This window comes from Garra rufa, chromosome 7 (genome assembly GCF_049309525.1).
Source record: "Garra rufa chromosome 7, GarRuf1.0, whole genome shotgun sequence".
In the NCBI taxonomy this organism is placed as follows: Eukaryota; Metazoa; Chordata; class Actinopteri; order Cypriniformes; family Cyprinidae; genus Garra; species Garra rufa.
The window spans coordinates 11,917,436-11,935,760 of record NC_133367.1 but is presented as its reverse complement, the minus strand read 5'-3'; the positions used below and the strand labels follow the sequence as shown (position 1 = coordinate 11,935,760).

Below are 18,325 nucleotides of genomic sequence, written 5' to 3'. Positions count from 1 at the left end.
AATTTAATAAGTAAATTACTTTGAAATGTGAATTTATTTAATTATTAATACATTTTTCCCTTCATTTTGTTTGTAAATTAAATTAAATTAAAATACTTTTCCGTCATGGTGCGATTTAGTAAATTATTCAACATTAAATAATTACAATTATCAAAATAAAATAATAAATCGTTATTTTCTTGTGCGTTTGCGTCATACTTGTGGGCTGCAGGATGTCGGACTCGGGAAATTCGTCAAAGTTAGACGTGTCGTCGATGCTCTTGATCTCGATGGGGATCGCCGCAGGTCTCTCTCTGCGAACGATGAAAGAATCTTCGTTAGATCACAAACTCATCGCAATCGCTTAAAATCAAACGCACGTTATGCAATCCGACCTGATGTGATCGTAATCCACTCCCTCGAAGAAGCTGTTCCTCTTGATCTCGTCCACACCGCCGGCTCCGATACGATGATCGGCTTCGCAGCAGAAACGCAGGATCAGCGCTTTGGCTCGCTCTGAGATCGGCACCTCCGGAGGAAACACCAGCGTCTCCTTCCAGCTCATCACCTTCTTATACGTCTCCTGAGGAGTTTCTGAGCAGAACGGAGGATAGCCTACCACAAAACACATATTAAATTAGTTTATTTTGAAGCATTCGTTTAATTCGTTTACTTTAAATACATACAAATAATTCGATTCTCTGGCTCTTTTCTGATTGGCTGATTTCTCAGGAAAGTGAGGCGTTGATATGTCAGGTGTAACGTCAACGTTAAACAGTTTTTTAAAAAAAGGTCAACAAAACTTAAATCGCATTTTCACTTTAATATTATTAAAATTCGAATTATATTCGAATTACATTCAAAGATAATTTGAATTATATTTGAATTTAAAAAGCATAATTTCACTTGGGGTGGGAAAAAAAGCATGGAACAAAATATTACTAATGCATGTTTGTTCAAAGCAATAACTAGATTAAAAAGTTTGTCAAGACTTGAGAAAGCTAAAACAGGGAGTTAGACAAAAAATAAAATAAAAAATCAAGAAGTTTGAAGGTTTTCAGTTTTCAGTTTAAAGTAGTTTTATAGGTAGATAGATGATCATTTATTTATTAGAAATAGCATGTTGCTAACATGTTTTTAACGCTATTAGCATGTGATTAGCACATGTTTAGCATGTTGTTACATTACATTCTAGCATGATTAGCATGCTGTTAGCATGCTTCTACCATGATTAGCATGTTGCTGGCATGTATTAACAAGATTAACATGATGTTAACATGTTTCTACCATGATTAGCATGTTGCTAGCATGTTTTAGCATGGCTACAATGTCGTTAACATGTTTGTAACATGATTAGCATGTTGTTAGCATGCTTCTAATATGACTAGCAAGTTACTAACATGTTGCTAGCATGTTTATAACATGATTAACATATCGTTAACATATTTCTACATGATTAGCATACTGTTAGCATGTTTCTACCATGATTAGCATGTTGCTAGCATGTTGCTAGCATGTTTTAGTATGGCTACCATTTCATTAACATGTTTGTAACATGATTAGCATGTTGTTAGCATGCTTCTAATATGACTAGCAAGTTACTAACATGTTGCTAGCATGTTTATAACATGATTAACATATCGTTAACATATTTCTACATGATTAGCATACTGTTAGCATGTTTCTACCATGATTAGCATGTTGCTAGCATGTTGCTAGCATGTTTTAGTATGGCTACCATTTCATTAACATGTTTGTAACATGATTAGCATGTTGTTAGCATGCTTCTAATATGATTAGCAAGTTGCTAACATGTTGCTAGCATGTTTATAACATGATTAACATATCGTTAACATGTTTCTACCATGATTAGCATGTCGCTAGCATGTTTAAGCATGGCTGCCATGTCGTTAACATGTTTGTAACATGATTAGCATGTTGTTAGCATTCTTCTATTATGGCTAGCAAGTTACTAACATGATTCTAATTTGCTAAACTTGGCTAGTAACAGATAAATAAATATTAGAAATATTGTTAACATGTTTCTACCATTATTAGTATGTTGTTAGCATTTTTCTACCATGATTAACACGTTTCTAGCATGTGCTAGCATGTTTTTAACATGATTAGCCAGTTGCAAACATGTTTCTGGCATGATTATGTTGTTAGCATGATTAGCATGTTTCTAAAATAATTAACTTATCGTTAACATGATTAGCATGTTGCTAGCATGTTTCTTATATGATTAGCAAGTTGCTTACATGTTTCTAACATAATAATGTTGCTAGCAGGCTTCTAGCATAATTAGCAAGTTATTAGCATGATTCTAGTTGCTAGACTTGGATAGTGACAGATAACGTGACGAGAATATTCGCTTTGCATTTGATTTGCCAACATTTGAAATAGTTTTTAATAAAAAATGTAAAATAATCTGGCGATTTCTGTAATTACCGATGAGCATCTCGTACATGATGACTCCTAGACTCCACCAGTCGCAGAGCTTGTTGTATCCGGTTTGCATGAAGACCTCCGGCGCGATGTAGTCCGGCGTTCCCACCGTGGAGAAGGCCTGAAAGAGGCGGAGCAACATAACGCATCACTTCCTGTTTGTTTTGAACGGGCTAATGAAGCTGTGGTGAACACTGACCAGCTGTCTCCGGTTCCTCTTCCACGTCTCCGCCTTCCTCTTAGAGTTCATGTGCTGGAACGCTACGAGAAACACGTGTGAATCACTCACGTAATACTCAACGATCAAATATGAACATCAATATTAACTAGTAAAGAGCGCTAGCTTGACAAAGCCACATCTGAACAATTAAAATAACTAAGTTTGAAGTCAGAAAAAGTAAATTTTTACTAACTGTTTTATTATTATTTTACTACTAACAATTGTTACTAATATTATTTAGAACATTGTTAACATCTTTAAACGTGTTGCTAGCATGAATTAGCACATTGCTAATATGTTTCTAACATGTTTAACATGTTGCTAGTATGAATTGCTATTACATTAACAGGTTTTAATACTATGCTAGAATGAACTAGCATGTTTGCTAACACACATCTCTAACATGTTTATCATGTTGACAGCATGAATTAACATGTTTTACCACATGGCTAACATGAATTAGCTTATTGCTAACTAGCATGTATGAACTAACGTGTTACTTAAATTTGTCTAGCATGTTTAACATGGCACTAGCCTGTTTTAACACTATACTAACATCAATTAGCATGTTGCTAACATATTTCTATCATGAATTAGCATGTTGCTAACACATCTCTAACATGTTTATGTTGACGACATGAATTAACATGTTTTACCACATGGCTAACATGAATTAGCATATCGCTTACTAGAATGTATGAACTAGCTTGTTGCTAACATGTTTTACATGGTGTTATTCTGTTGTAACACTAAGCTAACATGGATGAACATGTTTCTGGCATGTTTTACCACATGGCTAAAATGAATTAGCATATCGCTAACTAGCATGTATGAACTAGCATGTTGCTAACATGTTTTACATGGTGTTATCCTGTTTTAACACTAAGCTAACATGGATGAACATGTTTCTGGCATGTTTTACCACATGGCTAACATGAATTAGCATATCGCTAACTAGCATGTATGAACTAGCATGTTGCTAACATGTTTTACATGGCGTTATCCTGTTTTAACGCTATGCTAACACGGATGAACATGTTTCTGGCATGTTTTACCACATGGCTAACATGAATAAGCTTGTTGTTAACACTTCTATCATGTTTAACATGTTGCTAACATGAATTAACATTACTTTAACAGGTTTTGACACTATGCTAGTGTGAACTAGCATGTTGCTAACACATCTCTAACATGTTTATCATGTTGACGGCATGAATTAACATGTTTTTAACAAGTTTCTAACATGTTTTACCACATGGCTAACATGAATTAGCATATCGCTAACTAGAATGTATGAACTAGCTTGTTGCTAACATGTTTTACATGGTGTTATTCTGTTTTAACACTAAGCTAACATGGATGAACATGTTTCTGGCATGTTTTACCACATGGCTAACATGAATTAGCATATCGCTAACTAGCATGTATGAACTAGCTTGTTGCTAACATGTTTTACATGGTGTTATTCTGTTTTAACACTAAGCTAACATGGATGAACATGTTTCTGGCATGTTTTACCACATGGCTAACATGAATAAGCTTGTTGTTAACACTTCTATCATGTTTAACATGTTGCTAACATGAATTAACATTACATTAACAGGTTTTGACACTATGCTAGCGTGAACTAGCATGTTGCTAACACATCTCTAACATGTTTATCATGTTGATAGCATGAATTAACATGTTTTACCACATGGCTAACATGAATTAGCATATCGCTAACTAGCATGTATGAACTAGCATGTTGCTAACATGTTTTACATGGTGTTATCCTGTTTTAACGCTATGCTAACACGGATGAACATGTTTCTGGCATGTTTTACCACATGGCTAACATGAATAAGCTTGTTGTTAACACTTCTATCATGTTTAACATGTTGCTAACATGAATTAACATTACTTTAACAGGTTTTGACACTATGCTAGTGTGAACTAGCATGTTGCTAACACATCTCTAACATGTTTATCATGTTGACGGCATGAATTAACATGTTTTTAACAAGTTTCTAACATGTTTTACCACATGGCTAACATGAATTAGCATATCGCTAACTAGAATGTATGAACTAGCTTGTTGCTAACATGTTTTACATGGTGTTATTCTGTTTTAACACTATGATTAAACATGTCTGCTAGCATGCTAGCAAAGCTCTATCGGAGATTTATGCGAAAGGAAGTCTACGGGAGTTTGAGCCATTTGCCAAATACGGGAATTCGTAAGTTGGATCGGTTTGAGAAGATATTTCGGATTAGCCTGAAGGCTAGTTGACTCACTGAGGTCGTTTGATTGGCTGTGGCTCAGGTTGCGGTAAAACTCGGTCCGATGCGCCTTCTTGAGTCCCGTACACAAGCCGAAATCAGACAGCTTGACGTGACCCTGAAAACACAAAAAAACACCTCAGCCAATCAGAGGCCTCGCTCACAGGGAAAGCAGAAGAGGGCGCAGGAAGGGGGTTATTGAGTCACTTCCTGTTCCTGTCAGGGTGTTTGACCTTGGAGTCCAGCAGCAGGTTGTCTGGCTTGATGTCTCTGTGAATGAAGCCCAGCTGATGGATGAAGTCGATGGCCAGAACCGTCTCAGCCACGTAGAACTGCGTCTCCTCCTCCGTCAGAGTGTCCTTCTTCATCAGCAGAGTCATCATGTCACCTGACCAACACAAGACATCCAGCAGACTTTGAGATTTCATGAACTTCAGCATCAGAAGCACAGGGAGTCATTTGGAATCTCGATTCACTGATTCAATTAAAAGAATCAACTTGAATCAGTTGGTTTTCTGTGAGTCATTTGAAAGGTTCTGGAGAAAGGTGAACATCAACACACATCTGAAATCTACTTAAGTGCCAATGAAGACGTTTGTGACACGAATGCTCTCACCTCCAGGCAGGAACTCCATGAGTAAGTAAAGATTGAGTTTGTCCTGAAAACTGTAGAACATTTTGACCACCCACAGACTGTCTGCCTGAACCAAGATGTCCCGCTCCGCCCGGATATGACCCACCTGAGACAACAATTGAATAGAAGTCAATGAGAACATCAAATACTGGAAAAATAAGATTGACAAAAAGACATGAAACAATAAAAAAACATAGCATTACAAAATAAAAGCAACAAAAAACCATATAAAATCAAATAAAAATTACAAAATGCCAAAAAAAATAACACAAATTTTACAAAAAAATTGACCAAATTTTACCAAAGACATAAAAAATAAATAAAAAATGAAATAACATCAAATAACCAAACACAATACTAAGTATAATAAAAATTAAATGAAACGATAAAAAACATAACATTAAAAAAAAAAAAAAAAAAAAACATCAAGTAACCAAATAAAATAATGAAACCAAAATTGCAAAATGACAAGAGAACACAAATTTGACTAAAAATGTACCAGATTTTATCAATAACACAGAAATACAAAAATGAAATCTCAAATAACCAAACACAATACTCAATCTAATAAAAAAAGACATAAAACAATAAAAAACCTAACATTAAAAAATAAAAAAACATCAAGTAACCAAATAAAATAATAAAATGAAACAAAAATTACAAAATGACAAAAAAACACACAAAATTTACCAAATTTTACCAGTGACAAAAAATACCAAAATGAAATAACATCAAATAACCAAACACAATACTAAATATAATAAAAAAGACATAAACAATAAAAAATCATAACATTAAAAAATTAAAAATAACATCAAGTAACCAAATAAAAATTAAAATACCAAAATGAAATAACATCAAATAACCAAACAATAAAAAACATGACATAAAAAAAAAATCAACCAACCAAATAAAATAATGACAAAAAAAAACTACACAAATTTTACAAAAAATTGTAATTTTTTTACCAATGACAAAAAACCCCAAAATGAAATAACGAAAACATAATATTAAAAATAAACCAAATAAAATAATAAAATGAAACAAATATAGCAAAATGACAAAACCCCCCACAAATTTTACAAAAAATGTACCAGATTTTACCAATGACATAAAAAAATACCAAAATGAAATAACCAAAAATAATAAAATATAAAATAATAAATATAATAAAAAAGACACAAAACAATAAAAACATAACAATAAAAATAAAAAACAATAAAAAAACATTAAGTAACCAAATAAATTAATAAAATGAAACGAAAATGACAAAAAGAACACAAATTTTACTAAAACAGTAACAAATTTTAATGTTAACAAATGACAAAAAACCAAAATGAAATAACATCAAATAACCAAGCACAATACTAAATATTATAAAAAAGACATTACATAACATAAATTTAAAAAACATCTAGTAACCAAATAAAATGAAATAAAAATTGCAAAATGACAAAAAGGAACACACATTTACCAAATGTAATACCAAATTTCTCAATACTAAATAAAAAAAGACATAAAAACACATAACATTAAAAAAATTCAAGTAACCTAATAAAATAAAACAAATATTACAAAAAACACAAATGTTACCAGTGACAAAAAATACCAAAATGAAATAAAATCAAATACGATACTAATTATCATAAAAATGACTTGAAACAATAAAAAAAAACATAAACAAAAAAAACATCAAGTAACCAAAAAAAAATAAAAAATATTAAAATGAAACAAAAAGTTATAAAAAAAAACAAAATAATAAAATAAAAAATAATAAAATCTTTATTTCGCACCATTTAATCTGATGATATTTTGCATTATCATTATTTTCGGTGTGGTTTTGATCATGATTGTAAGGGTCACCTGCTCTTTCTGCAGCATGTCAGCTTTGCGCAGGATCTTCATGGCGTAAACGTGTCCCGTGTCTTTCTTCTGGACCAGACGCACCTGCAGACAGCAGAAACACTCGCATTTATATGCCGTATAACAGACACAGAGATTCATCCGTGTGTCATCAGTGCTCATTATCATAATCACCTCCCCAAAGGCTCCTCGTCCAATCACCTTCAGCGACTCGAAGTCGTCCAAACCCAGTCTGGTTCTCTTCAGCCGCAGGAACTCTGTCTCCTTACGAGCGTGTTGAGAGCGCCGCACACGCTTCTGGAACGCAAAATATACATTCATTTAAATATGTGTGCAATACACCATTACACCAAGGACGATAACTGTAACGATAACTTTAAGACAAGTCGATAAATACAACAGTGATGTCCACGCTACAAATATAATGTTCAGAAAAAAACATTTCCAGCTGATGTGCGACAAAAACGTTGACAATCAGAATCCATCCGACAACAAAACTTCGTACGCTATGAATAAATAGTTATCGTACACTAACATGGACACTAATATCGTTATCATTATAGTTATGATTAACTAGTTATGGGATATCGCTATCCAATTTATCATTATCGTTATGATTACAGAAATTGTTATAGATGTTATGATTATAGTTATCATTACTATTTAATTTTAATTTAATTTCTTATTATTCTTATTATAGATATTACGAATATAGCTATCATTATTACTTAATTTAGATTTATAGTTGTGATTACAGTTATCATAACTGATATTATGATTATAGTAATCGTTAACATTTAATTTATCATAATAGTTACAATTACAGTTATCGTTGTGGATATTACGATTTTAGCTATCATTACAGATATCGTTATGATTAGAATTATTGTTAGCATTTACTTGATCGTTTTAGTTATGGGTACAGATATCATTATTACAGTTATTGATAAAAAGTTATCATTAGAATCAAAATATCATTTAAGTTTGCATTATAGTTACAATTAGCTTTCATTATAGCTACCATTATCATAATAGTTATTGGTATAGTTGTGACTGCAGTTATTGTTATAGCTACCGTTTTCATAATAGTTATTGGTACCGATATCGTTATGATTAGTTATATAGAAACTGTTACAATTTTGATTGTTATCGTTTAGGTTATTGTAATGATTATAGTATTATCTATATCAGCCTTTCTCAAACTGTGGTACGCGTACCACTAGTGGTACGCGGGCTCCCTCTAGTGGTACGCAAAATAATACTTATACTAAAATAAAATAAAATACATTTAAAAGGTGAAACACGATTTAATATATGAGAATGTATGAAAAAAAAACCTATCAACCGATGACAAAAAATGGAAGGAAATTAAGACAATAAATAAGTTAATAATTTTAAAAATCCGCAAGTGTTTCTGGGTAACGTTAGCCGATATATGTAATATTCCCGCCGTTACAGGCGCCGTTTGTAGCTGGGCTGTGATGGGAAGATGGTTTAGTTACCGTAATAACAAGGACTTTAAAAATGAAGCGTACGACAAAACTATTGTCGTGGCTTAAATCAAAGACAGACGTGCAACAGGAGATAACAACAAACGAAGAGTAGGACGTGTGTGAGCCGAGCACAAGCGCGAACAGTGATGCCAGTACCAGCACCACAACATCTGCTACTGTTAGCAAAAAACGACATAAAACAGTAAGGAGATATGACGAGAACTACATTAAACTTGGATTTATTTTTAGTGGAAGAGAGGAAATGGAAGCTGAGAAACAAGAACTGCAGTTAGGCATAGCCTGTTTTGATTTTTGTGTTTTGTTTTTTGAAGTCAAGTACAGTAACATTTCAGCACAGCACAGTTTTATTTAAATTTTAAGTACAGTTTCAAATAACATTGAAGATTTGTTTTATATTTATTTTATTACAATGATTAATTTTCATATGCAGTGCATTTAAATTGATTTTTTTATTTAAGTAAAGTTTATGATTTTCCAATTTTAAACACAGTGTTCCATCTGTGTATGATTGTTACCGTGGCCAACAATATTAAATAAACTTGTTAAATAAAACTTTTAAAATGTTTTTCATGAAAACTTTGGCCTACTCCGCTACTGTACTTTAATGTTGGTCATTAGGTGGTACTTGGAGAGCCAAGTATTTTCTCAGGTGGTACCAAGTGTAAAAAGTTTGAGAACCACTGATCTATATAATTATAATTTACATTCATTCATTATAGTTATCGGTACCGATATCGTTATGATTATGTTGTGATTAATTATAAAAACTGTTACAATTATGATTGTTATCGTTTAGGTTATTGTAATGATTATAGTATTATCTATATAATTATAATTTACATCGATTCATTATAGTTATCGGTACAGGTATCGGTATAATAACTAATCGTTACAGCTACCATTATCATTGCAGTTATTGTTATAGATATTATTAGAATTAGTAATAGTTATAGTTATCGGTACCGATATCGTTATGATTATGTTGCGATTAATTATAAAAACTGTTACGATTACGATTATCATCATTTAGGTTTTTTCAATGATTATAGTATTATCTATATAATTATAATTAACATTCCTTCATTATAGTTATCGCTACAGATATCGGTATAATAACTTATCGTTACAGCTACCATTACCATTACAGTTATTGTTATAGATATTATTAGAATTAGTAATAGTTATCGGTACCAGTTACAGTTATCGGTACCAATATTGTTATGATTATGTTGCGATTAATTATATAAACTGTTACGATTATGATTGCTATCGTTTAGGTTACTGTAATGATTATAGTATTATCTATATAATTATAATTTATATTCATTCTTTGTAGTTATCGGTACAGGTATCGGTATAATAACTTATCGTTACAGCTACCATTATCATTACAGTTATTGTTATAGATATTATTAGAATTAGTAATAGTTATAGTTATCGGTACCGATATTGTTATCATTTAGGTTATTGTAATGATTATAGTATTATCTATATAATTATAATTTATATTCATTCATTAAAGTTATCGGTACAGATATCCGTATAATAACTTATCGTTACAGCTACCATTATCATTACAGTTATTGTTATAGATATTATTAGAATTATAGCTGTCATTATGATATGACAATCTATTGTTGTAGTTATGGTTTCAGTTGTTATAGTTACCATTTTCACTATAGTTATCGGTACCGATATCGTTATGATTAGTTATAGAAATTTGTTATCGTTTAGGTTATTGTAATGATTATAGTATTATCTTTATAATTATAATTTATATTCATTCATTATAGTTATGTTTACAGTTATCATTATAGCTATTGTCTTTCATATTGTTATGGTTTTAGTTATAGCTACTGTTATTATAGTCATCGTCATAGATGTTATGATTATAGTTCATTACATCTACTGTTACAGATATTGTTATGATGTTGCTAAGTTACTATTCTAGTTTTGATTACAGTTATTGCTATAGGAAACATCTAGTTATTGTTATAAATATTGTTATGATTTCAGTTATATTAGTTAATGTTATCATCATAGTTATGATTGTTAGTTATGTTAGTTATGATTAATAGTTATGGTTCTTATAGTTATGATAACAGTTAATGTTATCATTACAACAATTATTGTTGTAAAAAAGAGGTGAGGAAAGTTACTTTTAAAAGTGATGCATTACTCCCTAAAAAGTAACTAATTACGATACTTAGTTACTTTTTATGGAAAGTAATGCGTCAACCTTACTTTGCCTTTACTTTTTTAATCTGGGCAGTGTTTGCTTGAATGTTTTTAATATAAAAACTTCTATTCTTGGCAAATGTAAAAGCCCTTTCACTCCAAAAGCCTCAGGCTGAATGAAAAATAAATTCACGTCTGTACAGACTGCAGAAGAAGAAAGTTCAACATTCTTCAGCAATAAAAAAAAGAGAGAAAAACAAATGTTTTTTTTATTTTGAGTTATTTTTACTTAGTATGGTTTCATCGGTTAATAAAATGGGATTAAATACATAAAAGATATTTGTATTACTTAACATATTTAATTATTGCAGGTTTGAATCATATTGTGGGTTGCATTTCACCGTTTTTATTCATTTTGAGGAATATTGAATCAGAACCAAAGTAACATCTTACAATAACTGGGAAAAAAACAACTGGCTTTACTTATTTGGAAAAGTAACTTTTCTCAGATAAATTAAAAAGTAATGCATTACTTTACTAGTTACTTGAAAAAAGTAATCTGATTACGTAACTCACATTACTTGTAATGCCTTACCCTCAACATTGGTTAAAAATATTGTTATAATTATAGTTAAGAACACTGTTTTTGATGTGAAGTGTGTGTTTGTTACCTCTTCATCAGGCAGTCCTTCCTCATCCATCACCTTTTCCAGTTTTTGTTGCCTGTCAACAGATCGTTCTACATTACAAGACGCAAAAACCAAACCGCAATACTTCTCGTCACATTTCTGCAGTATGCAGATTGGATCATTTTAAACAATGAAGATCCGTGTCCAACTACAGGTATGTGCCAAAAAATTAGAACATCCAGGGAAGTCCATTTATTTCAATAATTTGTTAAACTTATAGTATGTTATATTACTTCACTACACACCAAGTGAAATATTTCAAGCCTTTATTTGTTTCAAATTTGATGATTATAGATTAAAGACAAAAAAAAACTAATCCAGTATTTCACAAAATTAGAATATGTCATGTGGACAATAAAAAAAAAAAAAAAATCGTAAACACACGTTGGCTTCCGAAAAGTGTTTTAATGTACTGTATTATGTCCTCAGTACTTTCTTGGGCCTCCTTTTGCACTAATTCCAGCATCAAGGCGGCGATCAGCCTTTGACACAGTTGAGGTGTTATGGAGCCCAAGTTGCTTTGATATTGGCCTTCAGTTCGTCTGCATTTCAGGGTCTCTGTTCCCTCATCTTCCTTTTGGCAATACCCCATAGATTTCCAATGGGGTTTAAGTCAGGCGAGTTTGCGGGCCAATCAAGTACAGTTATTCCATGGCTGTTAAACCAGGTACTGGTAGTTTTGGCTTTGTGGGCAGGTGCCAAATCGTGCTGAAAAATAAAATCATCATCTCCAAAAAGCTTGTCGGCAGCAGGAAGCAAACCATCACTGACTGTGGAGACTTCACACTGGACTTCAAGCAGCTTGACTTTTGTGCCTCTCTGGTCAAAATGAAATGAAATGCAACATTTGCTTTCATCTGAAAACAGGACTTGGGACCACTGGGCAACAGACCAGTACTTTTTCTCCTTAGCCCAGCACAGAAGCTTCTGACGCTGTTTTTGGTTCAGGAGTGGCTTGACGCATTGACTTCTACAGCTCCCTCCAAAGGCAAAGCGCAGCAACTACACATTTGGTCAAAATTGAGTCAAGGCTTAAAATGGGCTTTGTGACAACCGTTTTGTTTAGTGGCAAATTCTACTGGTTCAATTTTTTTCACGTCTGCAGTAACCACAAAATCCAAACTAATATCATATATGGTGTAAAAACTTTGAAGGCAGTTTCAGTGTTGACGTAGTTACTGCACTTTGCCTTTGTAGACGTCTGTATGTGGTGGTTCTTGATGCACTGTCACCAGCCTCAGTCCACTCCTAATGAAGCTCCCCCACATTTCTGAACAGCCCTTGTCAAGGGACAATCCTCTCAAGGCTACGGTCATCCCTGTCACTTGTGCACCTGTTACATTTTTCCCTTCCTCTTAACACTCTGTTAATATACTTCCATAATGCGCTCTGTGAGCATCCTGCATCTTTTGCAATTGCTAGAGTTGGGGTACTCAGACTTGTTCTCGGACTCGATTCCAGTCTTGAGTTCAATTTTTAGAGGACTTGGATGCATTTTGACTCGGACTCAAACTTTTCGAACTCTGGAATTATTGCCGAGACCAGGGACAGTTGACGGAAATTTTACTGACTCAATGCATTATTACGAAAGTGACATCCAGTATTTAAAAGTCTTTCCAGAACTTGACAGCCTGTTGGTTTCTTTGCATACACAAACACCCAAAGCGTGCTCACCAAAAGCGCCTCACAGTCAGCGTGCAAATGCTGAATTAAGTTTTCTTTTGCATGTTATTGCGACACATTTACATGAAAAGTTAGGTCAAAATGCACTGTCAGTTTTGTATTGAGTGAATTTAACTCGACTCGGACTCGCCCCATTTGGACTCGGACTTGAGTACGACTCGGACCATTTGGACTACGACTTGCGCCATTTGGACTCGGACTCGAGTATGACTAGGCCCATTTGGACTACGACTCGGACCAATTGGACTCGGACTCGCCCCATTTTGGACTCGCCCCATTTGGACACGGACTTGAGTACAACTTGGCCCATTTGGACTCGGACTCGCCCCATTTTAGACTCGCCCCATTTTGGACTCGGACTCGAGTACAACTTGGCCCATTTGGACTCGGACTCGCCCCATTTGGACTCGCCCCATTTGGACTCGAGTCACTCGCCCCATTTGGACTCGGACTCGCCCCATTTTGGACTCGCCCCATTTGGACTCGAGTCACTCGCCCCATTTGGACTCGGACTCGAGTACAACTTGGCCCATTTGGACTCGGACTCGCCCCATTTTGGACTCGCCCCATTTTAGACTCGAGTCACTCGCCCCATTTGGACTCGGACTCGAGTAAGACTCGGCCCATTTGGACTACGACTCGCCCCATTTTGGACTCAAACTCGAGTCCGATTCACCCCATTTGTACTCGAGTCACTCGCCCCATTTGGACTCGCCCCATTTTGGACTCTGACTTGAGTCCGATTCACCCCATTTGGACTCGGACTTGAGTACGACTCGGACCATTTGGACTACGACTTGCGCCATTTGGACTCGGACTTGAGTACGACTCGGACCATTTGGACTACGACTTGCGCCATTTGGACTCGGACTCGAGTATGACTAGGCCCATTTGGACTACGACTCGGACCAATTGGACTCGGACTCGCCCCATTTTGGACTCGCCCCATTTGGACACGGACTTGAGTACAACTTCGCCCATTTGGACTCGGACTCGCCCCATTTTAGACTCGCCCCATTTTGGACTCGGACTCGAGTACAACTTGGCCCATTTGGACTCGGACTCGCCCCATTTTGGACTCGCCCCATTTTAGACTCGAGTCACTCGCCCCATTTGGACTCGGACTCGAGTCCGATTCACCCCATTTGTACTCGAGTCACTCGCCCCATTTGGACTCGGACTCGAGTACGACTCGCCCCATTTTGGACTCGCCCCATTTTAGACTCGAGTCACTCGCCCCATTTGGACTCGGACTCGAGTAAGACTCGGCCCATTTGGACTACGACTCGCACCATTTTGGACTCAAACTTGAGTCCGACTCGCCCATATTTGGACTTGGACTCACCCATTTGGACTCGGACTCGAGTCCGATTCACCCCATTTGTACTCGAGTCACTCGCCCCATTTGGACTCGGACTCAAGTACGACTCGCCCCATTTTGAACTCGCCCCATTTTGGACTCTGACTCGAGTCCGATTCACCCCATTTGGACTCTAATTGCCTTTTGAGACTTTTCCTCCTTATGGAGGTGTAAATGATGGTCTTCCCCATGATTCTGAAGCCTACCAAGCCAGACTGAAATAGTTTAAAGGCTGAGGAAACCTTTGCAGGTGTGTTGCGTTAATTAACTGACTAGATTGGGACACAGGGAGCCTACAATGTTGAACTTTGTCATGATATTCTAATTTTGTGAAATACTGGATTTGTTTTTTTAATATTTAATCCATAATCGTTAAAAATGAAACAAATAAAGGCTTGAAATATTTCACTTTGTGTGTAGTGAACTAATATAACATACAAGTTTTACTTTTTGAAACAAACTATTGAAATAAATGGACATAGCTGTATTATGGAAGTAAACAGGTTGGAAAGTTAATTTCATGTCAACCTGAGCACAGAACTCTCAAACTTATAAACACTGAGTAAATGAGCAACACAGGAAGAGAAATGGTGTTACGCTCCACTGACAGAGCACAGCACTTCAGATCACTGATTCAGTGTTTTGCTTCTTTAACATCACACTTTAAGTGGAGAACAAGGAGTTCTTTGTGGAGCTCTATCATTGTGCCTCTACCTCATTTCCCTCTCCTCGTGCTGAGTTATGAGGTTGCTGTAGAAGTTCTCCAGCGTGACCTTGGCCATGGTCACTCGCTCTTTGGTGTGGTTGCTCATTAACGAGCTGGAGGCGTGGCCTCGGGTCGCCATGGTTACCGGGTCCGCCCCAATGGGAACTGGTTTGGATGCAGATCTGCGGGAGTTTACAAACACAACACGATTTACATGTGCGCTGGAGTCACGTTACACTTGCATTAACGCAAGAATGCAAAAACATATGAGTGTACTACTACAAGATGAGTGTTTGGAGTCATTTACACTGCATCCAACACACCCAGCCTGGGCTATATTTGCAGTTCAGTCTGAGACACATTATGGAAAAGAACAAATGTGACCATAAAAAACATTTGGAAGAAGTCTGTTCAGAATCTGCGGTCTGAAGCGCAAATATAGAGACGGTTAAGAGAGGAAACTCAGACTCACTTTCAGGAACAATAGCGCTGCTATATTGCTTATTACAAATATTAACCCTTGTGCGACCTTATGTCCATTTCAGTTTTGTTTTGTGTTATAAGTGTGCCTGTGTTCATGCCAACGGCATAAACTTTGGCTCAGGTGTTTACTTTTATTGAAATTTTAATATTTCACACTCATTTCGTAAAAAAAAATAAAATAAATTTACAATCCGTACAAAACAAAAATACTCACACTCAAGACCTTAAGTACAAAAATGTCCATTCAATTTTTAACCCAGTGCCATTTGGCTATAAAATGATGCAATATTTGCTTTTATAGGCATTCATTCTATCAGCAAGGCTTTAAATTGACATTTTTACCATTTATACTAGCTTGTGCCATTTTTTTTAAATTTGGCATATACATAAAAAATCTAACACTACATAAAAATATAAACGCCTCAAAATTAATGTTGTTCTTCACTGACACACCCAATAATCTAATAAGCAAAGACAAAAAATCTGCTTAGCATTTAGTACATGGAAATTAACTACTATTTTTCAATATTTTTATTAAAAATGTGTCAAACAAACCAGCATTTAAAGGGTTAATTCTGAAATGTAATTACTTTTTGGTATCTATGCTTGTTAAAAAAAAAATTGGCATCAGTAAAAGTGGAAAAAATATATTAATAATTTGTATTTTTATGACATTTTTTGTCCATTTCAGTTTTGTTTTGTGTTATAAATGTGCCTGTGTTCATGCCAACGGCATAAACTTTGGCTCAAGTGTTCATTTTTATTGCAATTTTAATATTTCTCCATTATTTCCTTGAAAAAAAAAAAAACTATTTTACCCTCCGTACAAAAAAAAATACTCACACTCAGGACCTTAAGGACAAAAATGTCCACATTGAAACCCATGCAATTTTTAACGCAGGGCATTTTGATTATAAAATTATACAATATTTGCTAATAGGCATTTATTCTATTAGCAAGGCTTTAAATTGACATTTTTACCATTTATTTACTAAATTGTGCCTTTTTTTAAATTTGGCATATACATAAAAAAAAATTAACACTACATAAAAATATAAATGCCTCAAAATGAATGTTGTTCTTCACTGACAAAGACAAAAATAAATCTGCTTAGCATTTAGTATATGGAAATGAACTACTACTTTTCATTTTTTTTTTTTATAAAAAATGTGGCATTATGCAAACAAACTAGCATGTAAAGGGTTACAATTATGAAATGTAATGACTTTTTGGTATCTATGCTTGTTAAAAAAATCAGTGAAAGTGGAAAAAAATAAATAAATTATATTTTTATGACATTTTTATGACATTTTTAGTCCATTTTGCACCTATGTGTACATATTTTTGACGCACAAGGGTTAACTGACATAGGTATATACTTTTACCTAGAGTTTAAGTTGTCAAATAAACTAAATACTGCTATAAATACACGTACAAAATAAGTATTTCAATTCCAAACTGTTACAATTCGGTCTTAAAACTAAACTTTGACTGATCACAATCCAAACAGTGTCTATTATGACTGAAACACAAGGTAAAATATAAAACATGCGTGTCTGTTTTATAATAATACGCTTACGGATTTCAGAACATATAATTATGGAAAGAGGGATGAGGGGGCGGGGCCACCCTCGTGACGTCAGCGGCGAGCGTTCCACCAAACACACTTCAAACTCAACGTTTAAAACGAAATAAAACACAGAAAAGCCGACCAACCTGATCCAAAGTTTCTCAGAGCTTCTGCTTGGCTCTTGACGGACGGTGTTTAGCTCGACACGTTTTCTTTTGGCAAACAGACATGAAGCGAGTCCCCAAAAAAGAAAGAAAAGGGGGAAAAAACGGGAGATTTTTCCAAGTTTTTTTTTTTTTTTTTTAATAGGACGCGCTTAGAGGAAAAACGCAACGGAGAAACGCGTGTGCGTTTAACGGCAGCAATCCAGCAACAATGAGGCTTTATGTGGAACTTCTGCGTTTGTCAGACTGATGACGATTCGAGCAGAGACACATGAGAAATGAAGCGAAATCAGACGCTCCGCCTCTAAAGAGAGAGAGAAAGAGAAAGAGAGGGATGAGATATTTTCATATTCAATATGTCAAATTCTTTATTCGCTTTTGTTTAATAATTAAAAAATAATGTGTAAACAATTTATAAAATCTCTACCATGTAAAATAAATACAAATTTATTTTAAAAATGTAAACATAAGCGATATTTATTTATGATATAAATAATTTTTTTTGTATTTTAAAGTACTAGAAATCTATCGTCGTGCCAAAAGTAGTTTAGTCAAGTTGTAAAATTATTCAT

At 34.5% G+C, this 18,325-nt stretch overlaps 1 protein-coding gene across 1 annotated transcript in view; it reads right to left on the bottom strand.

Annotated features, from left to right (window-relative positions):
- The window catches only part of LOC141337918 (serine/threonine-protein kinase 38-like), a 19,199-nt gene extending 1,205 nt beyond the window's left edge, over positions 1-17,994 (bottom strand). The window contains exons 1-12 of the mRNA XM_073843494.1: positions 17,736-17,994; positions 15,545-15,718; positions 11,770-11,821; positions 7,581-7,703; positions 7,407-7,490; positions 5,526-5,649; positions 5,143-5,297; positions 4,925-5,027; positions 2,627-2,688; positions 2,431-2,548; positions 375-594; positions 146-293 (exon numbers count right to left, since the gene is read on the bottom strand). Of these exons, the coding sequence (XP_073699595.1) occupies positions 146-293; positions 375-594; positions 2,431-2,548; positions 2,627-2,688; positions 4,925-5,027; positions 5,143-5,297; positions 5,526-5,649; positions 7,407-7,490; positions 7,581-7,703; positions 11,770-11,821; positions 15,545-15,675 (1,320 nt within the window). The 5' untranslated portion in view covers positions 15,676-15,718; positions 17,736-17,994. The remainder of the gene's footprint in view (positions 1-145; positions 294-374; positions 595-2,430; positions 2,549-2,626; positions 2,689-4,924; positions 5,028-5,142; positions 5,298-5,525; positions 5,650-7,406; positions 7,491-7,580; positions 7,704-11,769; positions 11,822-15,544; positions 15,719-17,735) is intronic.
- Between the last annotated feature and the right edge of the window lie 331 nt (positions 17,995-18,325).